Here is a 23,511-nt window from a genome sequence, read left to right on the forward strand (position 1 = left end):
AGATGACATAACTGTATTTGAATAAATGTAGATTGTTGTACATGAAAAAATAAGACATCCCCTGAAAATATACCCTAATGCATCTTTTGGAGCAAAAATTAATATAAGACCCAGTCTTATTTTCGGGGAAACACTGTAGGAAGTATACAAACAAGAGATTACCATTACTTGTTTTTGTATTAGAGTGGAGAGCTATACTAGGGAGGGATGATACAGAGGTGACAAAAGACCTACAGAGGTGACAAAAGACACAGCCTCTGCCCTCAGGGAACTTAGTCTTTTGGGGGAACAGACAGACATTTATAATCCAATGGTACACATGCTATGGTAAGAATAAGCATAGGAAGCCATGAGAAGTCAGGGGAGGATTCACAGAGGAGGGAGGGGATGTGATCTTAAAGTGAGATGTGGGTGACTAGAGAGAAGGAGACATGGGGTGAGCAGAGGAGTGGGAGGTGGAAATGCTCTCATGGAGATGGAACCCCATTAAGAAAAGTCTGCAGGCAAGGGGAGCTCGACTGAGTGTGGCTGTAACATAAGTTGTGGGGAGTGATTAAAAAAAGATATAGAAGGGGTTGACAAGAGCTAGATCATGAAAGAGGCCTTTAGCCTTTTACTAATTTTGAACATTTTCTCACAAGTGATGGCAGTTGCTGGTCAGGTCTGCATTTTAGAGAAAGAGATTTGCTGAAATTGTATAGAATTAAATGCACTGGGGCTGCATTATATGTAAGGAGACCATCCAAAACGAAGTAGTAAATTAAGAAATGTTGATAACCTGAACTAAGGTAATAGCGTGGGAGTGGAAGGAAGTGTGTGGATTAGAGATATTAAGCAGGCAGATTGACAGATACTGATGATAGGTGTTCCCTCATTAGAAAAGATTTAACCTATTTTATACTATCGAATCAAAGCTGGGTATGTACCATTATACAGAAAAGTCTTTTACATGTAAAGTTGTTTACCTAATAGCCCATAAGCAAAATACTTCTCAGCCCGACTGGTGTGTAGGATGCTATCTTTAAGACTTTGAATTCTAGAATCGCAGAAAGAGATTTAGGTTCCAAATCTGTTTTGCCTCAAACATCTATGATCTTGATCAAGTTATTGAACCTATGTAATCCTCAGTTTCCTCATTTGTAAAATGAGGATAATAGTTTCAACTTCAAGGAGTCGTTGTGAACATTTAAATGAGAATAATGTCAATCCAGTGTTTAACATAGTGTCTGGAATGTAACAAGCACTCAGTAAATGATAGCTGTTACAGAAAGCAAGCTAACATTTATTTGCTTTAATGTAACTGTTTGTTGTCGATATATTGGCTTACTTTTTTTGGGCATTTTTTCCAACCCTACTTTCTCATCAGTTGGTACTATTGTTATAGCTTGGGGTTCGCTTTATAAGACATTACAAATTTAGAGATGATTGTATGTGAATTTGCAAGCTTAATACCATCAGGCAGTCTTTTGACCTTGAACATCGGTTTCTTTTCATAAGGAATATTGTATAGGACTCTAGTTCTCTAAAGTGTGCATACCAACTGAGAAATCAAAACCGCTCAAAATCTTAAAATTTATAAGGAAAACGACTACATTGGCTCAGGAAGTTTTGTGACTTTAGTGGATCAAATTCAGTTTTTGAATGTAGGAAAAAGTGAAATATATGTGATCCAGGTGAACACATACTTTTAAGACACGATACTTCAGTTAAGAGAGGTTTGAACCCACAGATTAAGATGGCCAGTTTAGCAAAAAACGGTGTGGTTTAGCATGTTCGTTTCTTAATGTATGTGGGGGAATAAACTAATTGAGAGGTCATTATCAGCAGTTTGCCAGTAGAAATTTCATTTTAATTTTTTAAATGGTTTTAATGATAGTGGGGTTAAAAGAAAATAAGGATTTAGATGAAAATTCCAAAGTAAAGGTTACTAATCTTTGAAGTCCTCAGTCACTGTTTTATTTATTTAAACAGAATAAGGACAATCTCTTAAACACCAAAAGTTAGCTGTCATTCTAAACAACATACAATCAAATATCAAAATGGACTCATCTACTTTCTAGAAGCAAATGTATAACTATATTCAGTAAAAGCTTGATAATCTGTGGTTAGCTTCCTTATGATCATCACTGATAACCAACCTTTGGCCCCAGTTCAGAGGTTTTCCTGAAATTTGAATGCAATAGAAAATTTAAAAATGCTTACCTGTTGTACGTGTAATAGACATGTGTACAAAGTCACCTGCAGGTTCACAGGCTTTTCTGTTTTCTCCTTCTTACAAGCTTCCTTCTCTCTGCTGTCCCCATACCCACCCTGTAACAAATACACAGTTTATGAACCTCCCATTTGAAGGGACCCAGAGTTAAGTACTGTGGTCCACCTAACCCATCTGGATTCCTTTCCTCCCTCAGTTTCACTCCTTATGTGCTCTAATGTAGATTCCCAAACTGGTGGGGACTGTAGCTGTCCAGCAGAGTGTTTGTTGACTTTTTGGTTGTTTTTTTGTTTGTAAATGGGGTTTATATTCCTTCAAGTTGAGTATGCTGGCTCCAGGTCTACGAGCATGTTGTCCTCTAACCCGGGCCTCTTTATATAATATTTTCAATATGTGGAGGGTCCAACAATGTGAATTTTCCACTGCATAGGTGGTGGGCGCCCCTAACCCCCACATTTTTCGAGGGTCGACTATATTTGTTATCTGCCTGTCTGCCCTCTGTATGCACTGAGCTTGTGACACCTGCTGGTCATCAGCTGCTACCCTTAGTTTTCTAACTCTCAGGGCAAGTTTCTTTCTTCTCTCTTCTTCTTCCTCTTTCAAGGAAGAGAACTGTAAAGCTTAGGTCCTTTCACTGTTCAGTTTCTAAAAACCTGTAGTGACAGTAGCCTCTGTGAACTATGTTACTGAGCAGTATGGTCTTATACATTTATAAACTAGATGACAGTGTATGTTGAAAAGAACTTGTGCTTTGAAGCCAGATATGCATTTGAAATGTCTCCACTACTTCCCAGCTGTGTGACCTCTGAGCATTTGTGTATAGTGAGAATAATCATGTCTAACTTGTAGAGGTTTTATGGAGATTAGATTATTATGGAGATAAACACATACAGTGTTAGACACATACTAGGTACTCAGTAAGAGCTATACAAGTTAGCACATTGCAGGTAAATATTTTCTGTATGCATATCATTGTTTTGTCAAGGTTGCTGTTGTTTTTTAACTATATTCTTTAAATCCTTTGTTCTGAATGAAATAACTTATGAATTGGATAAATGAAAATTTATCCCATTTTTTCCATTTTGAGCTTTATTGAGCATTTCACTTGACCCAGACGTGGTTTCTAATCTAAGACGGAAAAGCACAACGTAAATAGATCTGAACTTTGGAAATGTATCTAAATTAATATACACATTTTAAAGGATTTGAGATTTTTAGATCAATTGATTTAAAAGACTCTATGATGTAACAAAGAGCCAGAAAGCATTTTGAAGGTAATTTTTGTGCAGTTCTTTTGTTTAACTTACCTGGGTCTTCTACTCATATTTTCCATTGGTTTTCAAAACTGGTGAGGTAGACATTAGTTATAGTACTTTGTGATGTATACTACTAAATTATCAAAGAAGCAATATTTAGTTACCTAAGGATTTTTGAAAACTAGATCAAGGGGCCGGCCCAGTGGCCCAGGCGGTTGGAGCTCCGTGCTCCTAACTCCGAAGGGTGCCGGTTCGATTCCCACATGGGCCAGTGGGCTCTTAACCACAAGGTTGCTGGTTCAATTCCTCGAGTCCCGCAAGGGATGTTGGGCTCCGCCACCTGCAACTAAGATTGAGCATGGCACTTGTGAGCTGAACTGCCTCCCAGATGGCTCAGTTGGTTGGAACGTGGGCTCTCAACCACAAGGGTGCCAGTTCAATTCCTCGAGTCCCGCAAGGGATGGTGGGCAGTGCCCCCTGCAACTAAGACTGAACACGGCACCTTGAGCTGAGCTGCTGCTGAGCTCCTGGATGGCTCAGTTGGTTGGAGCGTGTCCTCTCAACCACAAGGTTGCTGGTTCGACTCCCACAAGGGATGGTGGGTTGCGCCCCCTGCAACTAGCAACGGCAACTGGACCTAGAGCTGAGCTGCGCCCTCCACAACTAAGACTGAAAGGACAACAACTTGACTTGGAAAAAGAAAAAAAAGGCCTGGAAGTACACATTGTTTCCCAATAAAGTCCTGTTCCCCTTCCCCAATAAAATCTTTAGAAAAAGAAAAAAGATCAAAAGAAGCACAGAATGTTCTAATATAGGCAGAACACAGAGGGTTTTTAGGGTAGTGAAACTTTTCTCTACAATATTACAATGGTAGAAATTTGTCATTATTCATTTGTTGAAATCCATAGACTATGCAACACCAAGAGTGAACCCTGATGTGAATGAACTATGTATGTGAGTGATGTTGTGCCAATGTAGGTTCATCGGGTGTGACAAATATACCGGTCTGGCGTGGGGTGTTGATAGTGAGGGAGGTTGTGCATATGGGAATTCTTTACTTCCACTCAGTTTTGCTATGAACCTAAAGCAGCTCTAAAAAACAATGTATTATTAAATAAAAAATTAAAAGAAGATAAGTAATCAGGGCAAACTGTTTAAATTAGAGTACAATGTTTTGCACCTATAAATTTGTAATAAAAGACTGATTATGTGTATACTGTTTTATAAATAATATCTGAAGTATGAGAAATTTGATTTCTATTTTTACATTTAATAAGAAAGCAGTCCATAATACCAGTTACTATAAAAATAGTTGTAAAAAATAATATGCTTTTTTATTTTGTAATTTCAAATACGGTTTTTAATGATTGGGAAAGGTGTTAATATCAATGTGGACTTTTATCAAAGGATCTCAAAAATACAGACAAGACATCTTTCTGAGACTAAATGCCATTTTTGAGGTTCTAGAAACTGTTGCTGAGAATTATGACAAATCTACATTTATGCAGAGTAACAAAATCAGAAAATGAACTCAAGTTTAAACTTAGAAGCAGAGGCAAAAAATCTTACTAATTTTTGGTGACCTCGGCATGGTTGAGCACACACTATGTAAAAGGCGTAAGACAAGAGGCTTGGTCATCAAACTTTATAGTTTCAGTGTCAGAATGACAGCGACAGGGACAGTTGGAAAGCGTATGTGTATATAGCTATATATATAACCAGCTAACGCTATTAAGAGTCTTGTTTCTGTTAGCTATCTGCATATATTGGTTTTAAGTAACTGTAGGTTTCTGTGATTCTAAATTACTTTCTTAAAAGGCTTAAGAAGGTGATTGATGTTTTTTTAGTTCCTCTGGATCTGTCTCAGCCTTGACCCATAGCAGCTCAGGAAATAGTCTAAAGCGCCCAGATACCACAGAATCCCTGAATTCTTCCCTGTCCAATGGAACAAGTGATGCTGGTAAGTGATCTTTGAGAATTTAACTTTTTTCCCCCTTAAAATCGTTTGTTTAAAAAAAAATTGTAATACCAATAGCACAGATTGGTCCAGTTTACCTCCAGTTGAAGAAGATCTGTTTTATTTTAGACCTTTTCGATTCATACGACGATAGAGATGATGAAGGGGAGGCAGGGTCAGTGGAAGAGCACAAGAGTGTTATCATGCATCTCTTGTCACAGGTTAGACTTGGAATGGATCTTACTAAGGTAAGAATGAAATTTGGCGTTTGCTCTAAGTCTTAATGTGTATGTGTGATTCTTAGTGATTGTGTGGTGAGGGTGCCTACAAATAGAGTATAATGACATAACGTCTGCTTATACTTTTGTTGTGGTTTGATATATATGTAGATGAGTAAAGTGAAAATTTTTGTAAGTGGATGAAATAAGTAAAGCTGGAATAACTTCGTAGCGATAGTATGTATGGATTAAGATTTGTATTTTATTAGGGCAAACAAGGAATAGGATTAGGCCTCATTAGGAGTTTGGACAAAACCTTAAGCAGTGTAGTGTGCATAGAATCAAAATGAGCAGAGTTCTGATCTTGGGTTAGAGGACCTGTGTTAGCATCCTACTGCTGCTATTACCAAGCTGTGACCTTGAGCACGTCCCTTCCTCTCTGATTGTTAGGTGTCTCATGCAAAATGGACACACAGTGACCGGCTTCACAGAGTTGTTGTAAGGATTAGAACAGGTGGTGAATGGAAAATTGTTTGTGACGTACATTGAGCCATACAGCTAATTGTGCTCTGGATTTGAATTTAAACTTGGTGCTCTAAAGAGAATGCCCAGTTGATTTAGGAGACCTGGACTACGGGTGCGTTTGTATATCCCTGCCACTGTGCTAGAAGCCTCATCCTTTCACGTAGCTCTCACCACAGCACGACAAAGTAGGTGCTGTTGTTAACTCAGTTTTATAGATGAGGAAAGTCAAATTCATGAAGGTTACGTAACTTGGTTAAATCCTACTAAGTGGCATAACTGCGTTTCTAATCTGGTCTGTGATTTCAAATCAAAATCTGTAATGTTTCCGCTACTGCCTCTTGTTTTCAAGACTTGAGCTACAGTCTTTGTCAGTAGTGAGCTTTGTTTTGGTTTTGGATTTAGAGTGCAATTAAAAAAACTAATCCATAATACTTTCTAATAAGTGTCTATAATAAAACCTTTCCCCCCAAATCTAAATGAGAACAGAAACACAAGGATAGCATGAATTTGTGGAATCCAACATACTTGCTAGGAATGTTTTAGGTAAGAATATTTGCAGGAGTTTGCCCCCAGAATTTTTTCACTGATCACTAAATTGCATAATTGCTGGAGCAGAATTTTTCCTTCAAATTTGAAAGTTATAGCTTAATTTTAGACACTGACATCTGTAATATTGTTTTCTACATCTCCTGCCTTGGTTGGTTTTGGTCTCCAATAATCAAAGACCCACATAAGGTAACTTGAACAGTAGTAGGTTTATTATCTCATATAATGAGAAGTCCAGAAGTGGAGTAGTTCTGGGATTGATTGGTGGGTCAGCAACGTAGGAAAGGACCTCGGTTCCTTCAGCCTCTCTGCTCTGCCATCCTTAGCATGCTGACTTTCACACTCAGGCTCATCTCCTCATCATTGCAAAACGGCTGCCACACTTCCAGTCATCACATCCTTGTACAAATATGTCAAGAGGCAGAAAGATAATTTCTTTTCATGGATTTTGTGTGTGTGTTTGTGGTTATTAGAAAGGACATTCTTTTCCAGAAGTGGCCAGTCAGGCTTGCATTCAGTTGAATCTCACCAGAGGTGGGCGTGTGCCCATGCCTGAGCCAGTCACTGGCAAGGGAGGTTAGATGATTGGTTTAGATGAATCCACATTTACCCTTTGAGATCTGGGAAGGCCCTGCAACCTGTAGCGTGAACCAAATCAGAGTTCTTTTACTATGGCTATAGCAACGATGTGCATAGGCAACCAAAAGTGGCTGCCACAATCAAGTTTGTGAGTTTTGCTTCACATAATTTCCTCTGGCAGATAATCCATATCTGGGTCTGTACCCACTAAAAGCTTGTTATTTTTTGCATGATACTATTTTTTATCAAATGTATTTAAAAAACAGCTATTTTAGAAATCCGTGCTAACACAAATAGCTGTGATTACCAACAGATGCTGAAATTTAGATTTTTAATGCATTCCAAAGTGTTATTACAATAATGCCTTAAATGTGTAGATATTCTCCTATTTATAAAAACGTTCTCTCCGTTCAGATACTTTCTAAAGTTCTTTTCCCAATACTTTGTAGTGTTTGCAGATACTATGAAGTCATATTCCATTCACCTCATTTGGTCTTCAAAACAACCTTAAGATATAAACAGAGCACGTAATTATCCTCCTTTTCCAGAACCTTAGAGAAGTCGAGTAGTTTTCCAGAGCCTCCTTACACCTGAGAAGTGGCAAATAAGTACTTGAACCCAGGTTGAAGGCAACCTAGCCCAGCTTACTTTCATCAATGTTGCAGCAGTTTGATGTAATGGCATGTATCAGTATATTGCTGAAAACATTGAAGATCTGTTTAATGAGAGTTCTAAAGAAAAATATTAAGTAGGGAGAGAAAATTCTTTTTTCTTTCTTTGATTACACTTCAAATCTAATTTTCTGTTTTTTGGCCGTTTCTTTTTTGAATTGCCTGTTCTTTTTTCCACTTTTCTACTGGCAGTAGTAATCTTTCTTGTTGATTTGTAAGAGCTGTTTATATATTAAAGGTATTTACCCCTGTTTTGTTCTTCAGCATTCTTACTCGCTGATATGTAATTTCTGTGTTCTCCAAGAGTGGTAGCAAGTTACACCAAGTCAGTACATAAGCTTGCCTGCGAATCTACCCATATTGAGATTATGAACATAAATGTTCTGTGGAAGGAAAATGTTTACTTAAAATTTAAACTCTAGAGTCTGATAATAAACATTCTAAGTGTTATAGCTGGGGTGTCCCTTTCTAAGCGTGTGTTCCATGAGCACTCCTTATATACTCTGTATACCCAGCCAGGCTGGTCCACTGGTTAGTATCACACCCTATGTCCTGTCTCCATGTCTTTTTTTTTTTCTCCCTCCTCCATGTCTTGTTCTTCTGTTTTCCCCTCCCTTTATTACAGTCTTATTCTTCTCCAAGGCTTTTCACTAGTGCCACCTGAATGAATGGTTTCCCAGCTCTAGTTCTCCAAACAGACATGATCTGCCCCTCTCCAGAACTTCTAGGGTAATTGGAGCATCTTTTGTATGGTATTTGTCACATTCCACTGGTATTACTATAAATTCCAGTATTATTCTCTCATACTCACCTTTGCCTCCTCCATAGCATTTAAGACAGGATCTTGAATATAGTAGATATGCAGTAATTATCTTTAAAGGAATTTTTGGTTACTGTGGTGCTCTATTTCCGTAATAAATAATTTATGATCTGATATACATTTCAAAATCTTTTTCCATTCCCTGATGAAATTCTTCCAGTTTAAATTGGTTATTCCTAATCTTTCTCATTCCTTCTTCCCATACTCCAGTTTCCTATTTTCTTTACTTTCTCCTATGCCACTTTTCCAGCCCTTTGGTGTTTTTCTTCATGGGCTCAGACCAATGGTAGAAAGAGTTTGTTGTTTCCCCTCATTATTCGTCTTTCTTTTTGTTTATTCTTTCAATTGCTCTTATAAAAATTTACTGTGCAATAGTAGCTGAAAATGCAAGTGTGAATAAGGGTGGTCCTTGTATTGTAGGAACCTGTCAATTATTTGAGAACATAGATTTTTAAGTAGATAAATTTCCTAGTGCACCTGATGGAAAAGCAGCAGTAAAGAAGTGCACAGACTGCCTCGCCCTCCAATTCAAACAGACCCAATTTTGAATTCCACATAATAACAGTGCAGTGAGGAAATTTCTCACCCTCTTTGAGCCTCATTTTTCTCCACTGTAAAATAGAGATAATGACTTCTTTACAACAGGATTGTTGCACAGTTCAGTAAGATAAAGTGTATGTAATGCCCCAGCAAGTAGTAGGTGTCCAAAGGTTGCCCAGAGTAGTTTGTTGTTGTTACACTGATTCAAGGAGCTAAGGTTGCACAGAGGAGGTGGCATTTGAACTTCAAAACCTCTCCTCTGTTTTTCATCTGCTGGGCAGGTTAATGGGCATTTCTGAATCAAACAGTTTGGGAAGTAGGTATCAGAAGCATGCCTGGGCAGTACCGGGTGGGTGGTTATTGTGATGGGAATGAGTTTTGTTAACAGTTCAGTCTGTTTTTTCATAGTGGAATTTGATCCTCAAGGGTCAAATGTGTATGTTTTTCAGGTAGTTCTTCCAACATTTATTCTTGAAAGAAGATCTCTTTTAGAAATGTATGCAGACTTTTTTGCACATCCGGACCTGTTTGTGAGGTATTTGACTGAACACAGTAATTTCCAATTTTTAAACATTTTACTAAGTAGCTTTCTGCCTTTGCAGGATAGATGGATTCTCCCTTTTGCCTTTTAAACATTTCTGAGGGAAGTGTCATTGAATAGTTTGTTTATGTCATATGCCTATCTGGTGTGCATAGGTGATAAAGTGGTGATGTTGTTAGGCAACCAAGTTAAACATTTTAAAAAAAACCTTAAGAGCCCATTAATAGGTAGCCAGTATTGACAGAGCTAAGTCCAGGAATTAGTAATCACTGTTAAATTATTTATACTGTATCCTGATGAAGTTTAGTTGACTAAGTTCAGCAAACCTTTCTAAAGCACTCATAGTTTCCCAGACACTTTATGAGCTGGAGAAAGAAGAAGTCTCAGTGTCTGCCCTTAAGGAGCTTACAGTCTAGTTTACAGATTACAGACTGATTCATAAATTTTAAATATAAAGCTTGCAATATTAGATGTATGTACAAAGGACAGAAGTCATCTAAAGGTGGGATTAATTTATAAGGAGGTGGGTTCACATTGCTTTTCAGTGGTAGCAATTTTTCTTTGTAAGGGGATATCCTAATCTGTCTTCTCTGGTTGCATTCCTTGGCCTTGGACTGTGGTTTACTAAAGCCAGACACAAATCACTGAGGTTTCGCAGTGGGTGGGCACGTTTCCTTCTTGAGGAAGATTTAAGAGAACCATTTAACCAATTCCCAAAGGGAAGAATCTCAGTTAATATGGCACTGTTTAAATTAATACATAATTCAACAAAAAAAATGTAAACATTTATTGGTAATGTGTAAGTAAAGAGGCAAAGTATCAGTTATTCATTAAATAATAGAGTTGAGATTTAAGGATAGTTTTTTATTTATGAGAATTTAACCTTTGAGGACCCTTAGGGGAACCACTTAAAAGTACAGAGAAGTACAGCTAGAAAGCCAATAGGTAAGATATAATGGAATTCTAAAAATAATTACAAAAGGAGGAAAAGAGAAATAATGGAACTAGGAACAAAGGGGACAAATAGGAAACAAATACCAAGATGGTAGAGTTAAACACAGCTATATCAGTAATGACACTAAATGTAAGTAGCATACACAATCCATTTAAGAGAACAGTGATTTTCAGACTAGATAAAAAAGCAAGATCAATCTGTATGCTATTTGCAAGTGAGAGATTTTAAATGTGAAGACACTTCTTGGTTAAAAGTAAAAGATGGACAAAGATATATCATGCAAAACACTAAGCATCACAGAGCTGGTGTCACTATATTAGTGTCAGACAAAGGAGATATTTTTAAGACAAGAAATATTATCAGAAACAAATTGAGATATTTCATGATAAAGAAAGTCAATTTATCAAGAATAATTAATCCCAAATGTGTATGTACCTAATAACAAAGCTTCAAAATATATGCAGCAAAAATTGAGTAAAGTGAGAAGGTAGACAAGTGCACAGTCGTGGTGGGAAATTCCTCCCTTAGGAATTAATTGAACAAGTAGCTCCCTGTATGCGCCATGCCCCCTGCCCAAATCAGTTAGGCTATAGAAGATTCAAACAGCATTATCAATAAACTTGACCCCAGTTGACTACCAAACAATTTGTATAACACACAGTCTTTTAACTGCGTATGGAACATTCATCAAGATAGACCATATACTGGAAGACTTAATAAATTTAAAATTATTGGAACCAGAGTATATTCTCTGACATGAAAGAATTAAATACACATCGATAACACAAATACATCTAGGAAATCTCCAACTATTTGGCAATTGAAACAGTGTACTTATATGAAGTTCTGGAACAAGGGAAACTAATCTGTGGTACTGGAAACAGTATTTGCCTCAGGGGTAGGGATTGCTTGGAAAGGGGGATGGGGAAACTTGGAGGTAATGGAAATGTTCTATGTCTTGAATGGATGGTGATTAATTAAACAGATATATATACATTTGTCAAATTCATCAAACCAAACTCTTAAGACCAGTGTGTTTAGTTATGTATATTACCGTGTTTCCCCTAAAATAAGACCTAGCCGGACAATCAGCTCTAATGCGTCTTTTGGAGCAAAAATTAATATAAGACCTTGGGTCTTATATTAATTTTTGCTCCAAAAGACGCATTAGAGCTGATTGTCCGGCTAGGTCTTAGACGCATTAGAGCTGATTGTCCGGCTAGGTCTTATTTTCAGAGAAATACTGTATACCTCAATTTTAAAAAGGAACTTAGAGGTAACATCTGGTCCTGGGTCCTCTTAGCGTGTCACGGGATGGACCATGCTGAGGGGTGCTGCATCAGCCTGTATCTTGTCAGAAAGCAGGACATGAAATTTTGTCTTTCTCCCTTGCAGCATTAGTGACCAAAAGGATGCCAGAGACCGAATGGTTCAGGTTGTGAAATGGTACCTCTCAGCCTTTCATGCAGGAAGGAAAGGATCGGTTGCCAAAAAGCCATACAACCCCATTTTGGGCGAGATCTTTCAGTGTCACTGGACATTATTACCAAATGATACTGAAGAGAACACAGTGAGTGCTGCACTAGTGCTTTTAATTTTCTGAAGTTGCATACTGATTCAAGATTTCATTTTATTTTGGGGTCGGAAAACAGTGGTAAAAGAAGTGATCAGAAGATGCTCACCACTCATAGAACACTGGTTGGCCCTGCATATTTGGAATATAGATGAGCGGTATGAGAAGGGAAAGACTGGTATGAGATGAGGATAGAGATTTAGAAACCAAATCATGCAAGGCCTTGTGGGCCATAATGATAATTGTATGGCTTATCAGGATCTCATTTTTGTCTTGAAAAGATTATTTAATGATTTTATGAAAAATAAATTGGAAATGGGCAAAAATAGAAGCAAGGAGACTATTGAGGGGCTCTGGCATTATTCCAGGGGAGACATGGTTGATTCGAGCCGTATTTTAGAGTTAGAACTGATAGATGGATTGGGGGAGGTAAAGAAAAGGGGACAATCAGATGAATCCTTGTGTGTGGCATTCAACACACAAAAGAAAATTATTGGGTTTGGGGAGGGGAAAGATCAAGAACTCTAATTTGAAATATAAAGTGTGAGGAGTCTGTGAGACATGTAAGTGGAGCTGTCATGTTAGGAGTTAAAGTTTAAGAGTCTAGAGTTCAAGGGAGAAATCTAGAATGGAGATGGGGCTTTTGGAGATTTATAGTATATTCAGATGGCCTGTAAAGCCCTGGGATTAGGTGAAACCGTTTGGGAAGACAGCATAGCTAAGGCAGAGTAGGTAACTCACACCTGAGCCCCAGGGCTCCCAGCATTTAGAGGTTGGTTTGAGGAAGACGACCAACAAGGAAAACTCAAATAAATGTAAAAGGCCTCAAGAGATGGGCCCCTAGCCCACAGTGCCCATAGTCTCTCAGTAATCATAACTCTGCGTGTCTTTCCCTTACCAAGTGGCACGTTACCTATAGTCCTTTCTGAAGACAGCAGCAGTGTGTGCCTGTTCTTATTTATTGGGTGAACATTGCTAAGTGCTCACTCTGTGCCAGGCCTGGCCCTGAGTTGGGCGCATGATCCTTGCCTTCAGAATGTCTTAGGGAGACAGCTGCAAGCAGTGATTTCAATAGTGTAATTCAGTGCCATAATAAAAGTGTCAGGTGCTTTGGGTGTATAGAGGGCGGAGCAGTTAACCACCTTGGGAGGCAGACACTCCAGTTATTAGATTCTCTGCAGTGTCACTTGTGTTTCCACATCAAAAGAAAACAATGTTGTATTTGCTTGCAGGAGCTAGTTTCAGAAGGACCAATTCCTGGGGTTTCCAAAAACTGTGTAACGTTTGTGGCTGAACAGGTTTCCCATCATCCACCCAGTAAGTTCCAGAGTGCAACATCCACTTTCAAACTGTCCTGTCTAAAGTGGGTCATGAAAAGCTCCATTGGTGTGGTCACTGTACTGGCAGTTTTATGGCTACTGTATCTGCCCAATCCCAAGAGGATTGGTTCCTCATGCCTGAGGAACCATTCCTTGTATAAGTTCCAAAGATTGTATTAATTAACTTCACTGATTAAATGCGTATTTTAAAAAGGGATTTGGGAAACCAGTCTTGAATGCTTCTAAAGTCATTTTACATGTAATGAGCTGTGCTGTAGAGACCTCAGCAACTTTAAGACAATTTATATAAATGAGATGTAGTTTCTGCACAGTATATTCCTGGCCTGGGGAGAGAATGCATACCCTCGGCGTCTGACTGGCTCTGTACCGTGGTCAGCCTGTATGTACTGGGTGGGCTCAGGTCAGGGCTGTGACAGGAACATTCTTGCTCACCGGAAGAACATGCAGACCTTTTGATCTTAGGTCTTTGGAATTGCCCATAGCCTCATTGTTCAGGGAAGTTCCTGCCCGCGGGGCCCTGAATGGTTGCGTGCACTGGGGGAACAGCGTATAAAAGGCAGTTGGCCTCGTTTGAGGAGGGGTGAAGGCAATTCTTTGAGGAGGGGTGAAGGATTTTCCCCTTGGAGCCCGTTCTTTCTTTGGGTTAAGGGAGTTGGAGTGACGGGTATAGCTACGTAGTGTACTAATTGAAAACAATTTCTGTAGTTTCAGCCTTTTATGCTGAGTGTATTAACAAGAAGATACAATTCAATGCTCATATCTGGACCAAATCAAAATTCCTCGGAATGTCCATTGGGGTGCACAACATAGGGCAGGGTAAGTCTTTGGGCATTGGGTGGACTCCAGTGTTAATAGGAGAATTTTGTGTCATTGTAATATGTGTGGACACTGGTCTAAGTAAGAGGAAATGGCCCCAGAAAGCCAGACTGGGTCTCACTGTTGCATGTAAGCATATGTAGTTGGGGTGGGAGCAGTGGTGGGATGCAGGATCGGTTTTCCCTAAATTGGATGGGATATCCTGGAATATCCCTCAGTCAGACACGCAGCATTATAGCCAGTTGACACTAGTCATCAATTTACCCTTCTCTCCACAGGCTGTGTCTCGTGTCTAGACTATGACGAACATTACATCCTCACGTTCCCCAATGGTTATGGAAGGCAAGTAGAGCTGTGTCTATGTCTTCTGATCAGCAAGCAGTAGACCCTGCTGTTCCTTAAGTTACACTGCTCTTTCCTCTGAATTTTCCCGCCTTACCTGAAAACTTGTGATTTTGCAGGTCTATCCTCACAGTGCCCTGGGTGGAACTAGGCGGAGAATGCAGTATTAGTTGTTCCAAAACTGGCTATAGTGCAAATATCGTCTTCCACACTAAACCTTTCTACGGGGGCAAGAAGCACAGAGTTACCGCTGAGATTTTGTAGGTATTCTTGTTTTGCTTTTTTGCTTTAGTGCTCTTCTGCTTCTCCGAAATGCTTTTCCTTTTGTCCTGAACTATAAATTCTGTTAGGACTTGACCATTTTAATGGTTCTGTCTTTGTAAACTTGTTTCACATCCTGTGAGTCATGTCTCTTCCTAAAATTCCACTTTTAGAAGGAGATCTAAAATCTGGGTTCAGAACAATCAGAGGTCATTGGCAGGGTTTCCTTTCTAGGAATTTGACTTGCAAATGGGGAACAGAAAGGCGTCTTCCTAGATCATCTAGCTAACCCACATCACCGATTTCCTGACTATTGCCAGACTGAACCATGAGCTGGTCCAGACTCTGTGAGTCCCACTGGAGTGTCTCCCAGTCTGCACAGTCCTTTTTTCTGTGCTTTTCTTGGGAAAAACAGTGACCATCACGTCTTGACTTGATTCCATCTGATATTCTAGGGTCTGATGACGACAGCTGTGCTGTCTGGGTAACAGTCAGCTGGGGGTGTTCAGAGCCTGCCTGGAAGAGGAAAATCTGCAGGACTTTCTCTGCCCTCAAAGGCCTTTTTGGGAACAGTGTTGCAGTTGGAAGATACACGACTAGTTAACCAGTTATAATTTCATTTGGATGACAGAATCAGCATCCAAAAAAGTCTTGAGCAGGGTGAGACCATGAACCTAAGATGAAGTTTACTAAAGATCAGTGTAAAATCCAAAATATTATTGCAGTCAGAAAATATGGGCAGAGCTTAGAAAGCAGCAAAAGTCACTTCTATCATGCTGCTGCTCCCCCAAAACGGCAGGTGATAAAAATAGGATGTCCAGAACAGAGACATGGGTGTGCCTGCCTCAGGGTTCCTCAGAGGTCATCTGACCAACAGGAACTTGCTGACTCAGCAGAATTCTCCACCAGTCTTAGCAATAAGTAGTAGAAAGACTACCCTCAAGTGAGCTAAACGAGCACTTGGTGGGCTCTTCAAATTAGGGAGTTGAGCATCAGATGAAGGATATACTAGCTGAGTAGTTCTCAAACTCTTTGGTGTCTGGACTTCTTTACACTTAAAAATTAAGAACCCCAAAGAGCTTTTTATATTATATCCATCAATATTTCTCTTATTAGATATTAAAACAGATTTTAAAATATTTATGAATGCATTTACAAGTGACAATAGCATTTTATGAAAAAAGAAAAAACTTCCCAAAACTCTTCTTTAAGAAATTTGTGAGAAGTGTGGCATTGTACATTTTCTGAATTTTGTAAATCTCTAATATACAGTCATGTGCTGCATAATGATGTTTTGGTCCATCACGGACAGCATATATGACGGTGGTTCCATAATATTATAATAGAGCCGAAAAATTCGTCACCTAGTGATGTCCTAGCCATTGTACTATCGCAGCACAACACATCACATTATGTGTTTGTGGTGATGCTATAAACAAACCCACAGTCTACAAAGTGTAGCACATACATTGTGTACAGTACATAATACATGATATTGATAATAAACAACTGTTGCTGGTGTATGTATTATAATTTTATTGTTATTTTAGTGTGTACTCTTTCTACTTATGAAAAAAAGTTTGCTGTAAAACAGTATGCCGTGTTATGCCAATAGCAGCTTCATATATCTCTTGATTGTATCATTTTCTCTTGTGCTTGATTTAATCTTGTGTTGTTTTGTACAGTAACATGCTGTATAGGCTTGTAGCCCATGTACCATACAGCCTGGGTGTGCAGTAGGCTGGCTGTACCATCTAGGTTTGTGTAAGTGGACTCTATGGTGTTCACGCAACGAAACCGCTTAACGACCCATTTCTCAGAACATATCCCCATCGTTAAGCAGTGTGTGACTGGAATTAATCAAAGATAGCTGGATTCTCCTATCTACTTGGCAATCATTTGGTTGCTACATATTATATAGCCTTTTGGAAACACTACACTTGTGCAAAAACTAAAGTGAAAAAGGCAAATAATGTTTTAATATCAGGAAAATAGTTTTGACTTAAGAGGGTCAACCAGGGATTCCCAGACCACACTGTTGAGAGCCACTCACAATGACTTTCTAAATCTGGGATCCTGCCGTTTTTCTTTCCATTTATCCCACTTCCCCCAAAGCCCCTAAATCATAGAGGAAGTTTAAGTTTCAGTCCAGTGATAGCAACTTCATCCCTCTGCCCTGTATATCTCTCTCTTCCTGACCTCTTTTAGCCTCCTGCTGTGTTCACGCCTTGCCCCTCCTAAGCTGTCCTTTGCTGTGATGCTTATCTTCCCAAATTCTGTACCTGTCATACATATCACTGTCATGTCCAAGTAGAGGCCTGTTGGAGCTTTTGAGAAAGGGATCCTTGCTCAGGAAAAGAAGTCAATACCATTTGACCCAGAGGTCCCTTTCAGCCTGAGGATGAAAGCCTGGTCTCTAGCATTATATCCTTAAGCGAACCCTTCCCTGACCCTCATCCTAGCAGTTTTGCCCTTGAACTGCAAAACTCGCATATACTCACCACAGCACTTACCATCTAGAATCTCAATGGTGATGTCTCTCCCCACTAGGCTGTGAACAGCTGGAGGGCAGGGACTGTCCCTAGTCTGCTGTGTCCCCAGCACCGGGCTCTCTTGTTCCTCTCAGACTCACTGTTGATGGGATTTCAAGTTCATTAGCATGCAGTTGGCTCTGGGAAATCCAGTGTCGTTAAGCTGCCTTTACCAAAGACTTTTCCGTCGCTCTTCTGTGTTCTGCTATGTGTAGGTAGGCCACCCTGACCAAATTCTTTGGTATTTTTCAACTTGAGATTAACACAAATGTTTCCTTTTCTATTTAGTTCTCCAAATGACAAGAAGTCTTTTTGTTCAGTTGAAGGGGAATGGAATGGCGTAATGTATGCAAAATACACAACAACAGGGGTAAGAACCTATATTTTGCCACTTTTTTCAGGCTGCATTGAGTTGTGTAGCCTATCCCTTTCTCTGGCTTCTTTCATCTGGAAGTTGAACCACCAAGGCCAGCTCTAATGCCATCTCTTCAGGGCAGTCCTTTTCCTTCCCCCCCTCTTCCTCAGCAGTACAGGAGGTAGAATGACTTTTACGTTTCTCTCTCAAAACACTCAAGAATAATATACGAGTATGTAGAAAAATGCTTAGCACATAGTAAGCACCCAGTAAATGTTAGCTGTATCATTAGAATGTGTGGAATGTTTATAAAATGAAGTGCTAAACTAATTTGTGTTTATGTACATACACAGTTAGATTTTGTATAAGAAATGCATTGACTGCCTGGCACCAGGGATACAGAAATGAAGATAGTCCTTGCCCTCCAGGAGCTTGCAGGCAGTGCCTAATTAAGGAGCAGGAAGGTGGCATGGGATGAACAGTGAACTGGATTTGGGACTTGGAGAAAAGCACTTCAGGATACTGATTAGGATTAGTTGTTTACTGGCCCGGCTCTCGTAGCACATAGCCACATGAAAACGTCTGTTGAATTGAGCCTCTACCACGACTTAAGACATACAACTATATTTTAGGCTGAAGACTGCATATGAAACTCACTGTCTTCATGAATATACCATGTTTCCCCGAAAATAAGACCTATCTGGGAAATAAGCCCTAGCATGATTTTTGAGGATGACATCCCCTGAACATAAGCCCTAATGAGTCTTTTGGAGAAAGAATTAATATAAGACCTGGTCTTATTTTGGGGGAAACATAGTATGTGGGATTTGATTATTACCTCTGTTAAAGTCTGGGGAGAGTTGCTTCTTCCTCCTAGAACAGTTTGAACAGTAAAACATCTACCTACCTACCTCTTCTGTTTTCTAGGAAAATGCAGTTTTTATAGATACCAAGAAGTTGCCTATAGTCAAGAAGAAAGTGAGGAAATTGGAAGATCAGAATGAGTTTGAATCCCGCTGGTAAGGAGACGACCTAACAAGGGCTGTTGAGGCGGTGCCCCCACATTGGCTAGGCTTAGGCACAGGGTTGGGGTTGGGGGATGGTACAGCAGAGGGTAACAGCACAGATGCAGTTTGAATGTCTGGGTTCACGTGGAGCTCCAGCATTTCTGTGTAACTGAGACTGCAGGCTCGCCTCTGTCTTTCCTGAAATTGGAACTAGCTCAGAGTTGTTGTGAGGACTAAATGAGATGAACATGTAGCATGTATATGAGGCTTGGTATATAGTGAGTACCCATGTATGGTGGCTTATCACCATCTTTGTGGTTTATAAGAGATGACAGTAAAGTCCCAACTGAGACGTGTGGTAAAACACCTTCAGGTCTTTTGTTCGCAGGAAACTCTTTGTAATTTCATCCTTACATTATTTCAGTACATATCTCTAAAATGACTTAAAAAAATAACTAACCACATGTCATTACCATGCTTTAACAAAGTCAATTTCTTAATTTATCATCAAATGTCTATCTAACCGATACTCAATTTTCCTGCAGTCTTAAACATAATTTTTTCCGTTCCCATTTGCCTGATAAAATTGGGATCTTTTAGTGGTTATGAGGAATCATGCACTTAAGTTCTTTGTTTAGCATGTTATGGCATTTCTTAAATGAAGTAAGGGGACCTTACAAATCATTACCCTGCTTGTTATCTCTAACTTCTTAATATCCTGCTTGGCTAGGCTGCCTGCTTAGTTACATAAGTGGGAATCTGTAGAAATACATGCTCTGCTACTCACCACAAGGGGATCTTAGGCATGGCCATTCTTCTAGTCCCTAGGAATCTTCACCTGTAAAGTGACATGTTTGGACCAGACTTGTTGTCATCTTCTAGACCTTGAGAGGAAGCCAAATCTCTTAAGCCTCTGCAATTCATCTTTTGACTCTTAAGTATCTATTCACACTGTTTCTCCAAGTTCTCATTGTTACATCCAAGGGAGCTTTTCTGAAAGGGAACTTCTCAGCTCCCCTGATCTAATCCTTCTGGTTTGTAGTAAAGGACACTCAAGCCCTAGAGAGGTGAACTGACACCCCCTAATTTGCATAGCTAATTAGGTGTAGTGCCAGAAAAAGAATGCCGGGTCTCAGTTCTCACTGTTCTTTCTCCTCTATTATATACTGTGTTTCCCCGAAAATAAGACCTAACTGGAAAAGAAGCCCTGGCATGATTTTTCAGGATGATGTCCTCTGAACATAAGCCCTAAGGCGTCTTTTGGAGCAAAAATTAATATAAGACCCGGTCTTATATTTGGGAAAACACAGTATCATTTATCCAGCTTTCTGCCCAGCCTTTATTTCTTCCTTTGACAACTAGCAGTGCAGTCTTCCGTTTTTCTGTTCTTTACTCCAGTGCCTTGGTACCAGCTTAGGAGATTGTGAACTACAGCACTTAAAACCATTTGACTTACACTGTAATTGTGCTATATTCAGGGGAGCTCTTGACTTTCGTTCTCAAGATTGCTGACTCCCGTGTCTGTCTAATACTTAACTTAGCACCTTGACTTCTTTTTAGCCTTTGGAAGGATGTCACTTACAACTTAAAAATCAGGGATATTGATGCAGCAACAGAAGCCAAGCATAGACTTGAAGAAAGACAAAGAGCAGAAGCCCGAGAAAGGAAGGAGAAGGAAATTCAATGGGAGACAAGGGTAAGCTTGCTTTGGGGAGCCTGCCCCAACTCCCAACTGGTTCTCCGCCTTTACCCTGCACTGTGACTCACTGGTGCCTGTCAGTGAATGTTGAAGTACCACACTGTTTTTAAGTAAGCATGGTGTTAACGAGAGGAGCCCAGGTCCCTTGCCTGAAACCCATTTCAGTGTAATGGAGGACGAAGATGTAAAATAATAAAAAGTAGGATATTGTAGAAGTATACAGCAAGTGTGTAACAGAATTCTCCCCCTTTCTTTTACAGTTATTTCATGAAGATGGAGAATGTTGGGTTTATGATGAACCATTACTGAAACGTCTTGGTGCTGCCAAGCATTAGGTTGGGAAATGCGTAGTTTACACCTGATAACCAGGGCAGTAGGCATAACTAAGCAACAGTCTTCCTTTGGGAGAACCTACTTACTCCCTTTTTATTGCAGTGGTTCCTATCTCAGGGATACTGGACTTTCCGATGCAGATGAACAATTAAAGCGAGAAAAGCTTCCCTTTTTTCCTCTTTTGTGGCAGTTACAATTTGGACTTCAGTCCTGAGAAAAACTTCAGGTTTTGAAAACAAGATGATGTGTTCCTTTTCCAATCCCCACGCTTTGAAAAGCATTTATAAATCCCAGTCTCAAACTCTGCATTCTAGTACTGCTGTTGAGATATACATCACCTGTTTCCTAGTTCACATAATCTTGGGATATATACACATACACATATACACATATATAATTTACCTGATGCCAGATTTTTCATAAATATTCCCTCTACTGTAAATATCGGTTCCTGTGAGTTTTAGAAAATTAGTGCAATGTATTAAAATCAAGTGTTAGAAAATTTCATGGTCTCAACTATAATAACTTTTATTTTGGAATTGAACTATTAAATTGTATCTAACTCTGGATCACAGTTAATTATACTCAGTGCTTCTTATGGCTTCATAAAGTAATTTTTCCAATCTTTTTTTAATGTGTTTCTTTAATTATCTTTATTGTTAAACTTGGAGCCAATTATTTGGCAACCCTGAGTACAGGAATTAGCTTTTCACAAGGACTCTTCTGAAACAATGGAAAAATCCCTTTTCCTCACCCCCCCCCCTTATCCTTGGTGTTCTGTCTTTAGCCCCAACCACGCTATTCTCCAAAGTCTTCATTGAACTCTCATATAGCACACATCAGGCTACCAACATTTTATCCAAAAATATTTTATTGCCTTAGAGGGTTGGGTTGGGAAGAGTGTTCGTTTTTAGATCTCTACACCACACTGAAACAAAATATAATAAAAAGAATGCCACAGCAGCAAATGGCCATTCTGAAGGGCAATACAGAATTACCTTTATTTAAAAATACATTAAAAAGACCACCATTTATTACCATGATTTAGGTATTAGTATTAGCACCTAATGTTTAGGTACTAATAAGACATTGATTACGTAGGGATGGGATTTTCAATCTGAAAGGACCAGGACAGGACAGGGCTTCTCAAACTGCTCCTGTAAGCTTTCTGGTCCCACCTGACCACCCTGATTTCTCTCTGCCAGCTGCTATCCTTGGTTTGTTAGTCACAACAGATGGGGGGTGGGGAGTAAATCAAATTCTGTGATGTCAGTGCAAAAATTTATTGGAAGCCATAAGGCCATAATAGTGTAACTTCAATAAAATGCACATTTAAAAATACACAATGCTTCATTCAGGCCAATGAGACTGCAGTTTATTTGACTATTTTATGGTAGGGGAGAAGGTTAAGTGTTGATGTAAAAGCCCTGATATCAGTAATGGGGATGGTAGAATCTGCCAGCAGAGGAGAGGTTGGCAGGTAGGTTAGCTGCATCGATTCACAAGAAGAGTTGGAATCCTCACCGCAAGGGGTACCGTCCTCTTCCAGTTCATACTTCCCAAACCCAACAACCTGAAAGAAGGCAAAGACTCGAGGTGAGAAATGTGCCGAGCAGATTTGGGCAAAGACCTGTTAGGGTCTGTGTTCCCAAGCCAAACGCAGTGAATGGTAACGGCTAAATGACAACCCTGGGGTCGCAGCTCAGGGAACCGCACTCACATGAACGCTGAGCATTTTACTTCCTGGTCCTCGGTGCGCCTTGAACCAGCTGACTAGGTCTGATTTTGAGAATGACTTCAGTGCTTCAATCTTACAGGGGGAGGGAAGATAAGAAAGAAAGAAAGCTATAAAAGACTAACAACACGTTTTCTGGAAAGACAGTTCTTAAGCATAACATTTCTTTGGTATGAGCACATCGTTTTATTTTCCAAAGTATCAGCTTGCTGCCAACTTTCCAGAGAAGGATAAAAACGAGCACTGGTGATACACTTTCATGTTTCATAGCAATGACTGACCCTGGCAGATAAGAGAGGGTAGCAGATGTTGTATTTACAGCTGAGAGCTGTACAGTGAGCCCAGACTCTCAAGTACGTGTTAACTGTACTCTCGCATGAGTGAACTTTATCTGCCCTGCTTCTAACAGGGAAAAGAGTGCCTTAAGAGCTGCTCGAGAGCCTCTTGTTAAACCCTTTTGCCTCACTGTCCTTTGGTAATTCGCCACATAAGGTTATATTATCAGCGCACATTGGAATGCAGGATACAGAGCTCTTTTTTGTGGGTTTTATTACTTTGGGCTAGAAGTCGTCAAAAGACCCACACCAGGAATCATTAAATCTGGAGGAGGAACTCCATGCTCATGAAGACCAGAAGTTTTAAATTTTCTTTAAATAGCAGAACTTTTTATCTCCACAAATCTGAAGTGATCAAACATAT

The 23,511-nt window shown here is 39.6% G+C and overlaps 2 protein-coding genes across 16 annotated transcripts in view; one reads left to right on the top strand and one right to left on the bottom strand.

The window, feature by feature from the left end:
- Positions 1-21,705, top strand: part of OSBPL9 (oxysterol binding protein like 9) — a 129,801-nt gene extending 108,096 nt beyond the window's left edge. For all 14 annotated transcript variants that reach the window (XM_019742781.2, XM_019742782.2, XM_019742783.2 and 11 more), the window contains 12 exons: positions 5,316-5,428; positions 5,555-5,673; positions 9,774-9,859; positions 12,216-12,390; positions 13,626-13,710; positions 14,439-14,549; positions 14,828-14,891; positions 15,011-15,151; positions 17,972-18,053; positions 18,966-19,057; positions 20,606-20,741; positions 21,005-21,705. In XM_019742781.2, coding sequence (XP_019598340.1) covers positions 5,316-5,428; positions 5,555-5,673; positions 9,774-9,859; positions 12,216-12,390; positions 13,626-13,710; positions 14,439-14,549; positions 14,828-14,891; positions 15,011-15,151; positions 17,972-18,053; positions 18,966-19,057; positions 20,606-20,741; positions 21,005-21,079 — 1,279 coding nt within the window. In that variant the 3' untranslated portion in view covers positions 21,080-21,705. The remainder of the gene's footprint in view (positions 1-5,315; positions 5,429-5,554; positions 5,674-9,773; positions 9,860-12,215; positions 12,391-13,625; positions 13,711-14,438; positions 14,550-14,827; positions 14,892-15,010; positions 15,152-17,971; positions 18,054-18,965; positions 19,058-20,605; positions 20,742-21,004) is intronic.
- A 639-nt stretch (positions 21,706-22,344) lies between these two features.
- NRDC (nardilysin convertase) overlaps positions 22,345-23,511 on the bottom strand; it is a 64,013-nt gene continuing 62,846 nt past the window's right edge. For both annotated transcript variants that reach the window (XM_019742779.2, XM_019742780.2), the window contains exons 30-31: positions 22,798-22,887; positions 22,345-22,650 (exon numbers count right to left, since the gene is read on the bottom strand). In XM_019742779.2, coding sequence (XP_019598338.2) covers positions 22,453-22,650; positions 22,798-22,887 — 288 coding nt within the window. In that variant the 3' untranslated portion in view covers positions 22,345-22,452. The remainder of the gene's footprint in view (positions 22,651-22,797; positions 22,888-23,511) is intronic.

The sequence above is a fragment of the Rhinolophus sinicus genome, linkage group LG06 (assembly GCF_036562045.2).
Source record: "Rhinolophus sinicus isolate RSC01 linkage group LG06, ASM3656204v1, whole genome shotgun sequence".
Taxonomy (NCBI): Eukaryota; Metazoa; Chordata; class Mammalia; order Chiroptera; family Rhinolophidae; genus Rhinolophus; species Rhinolophus sinicus.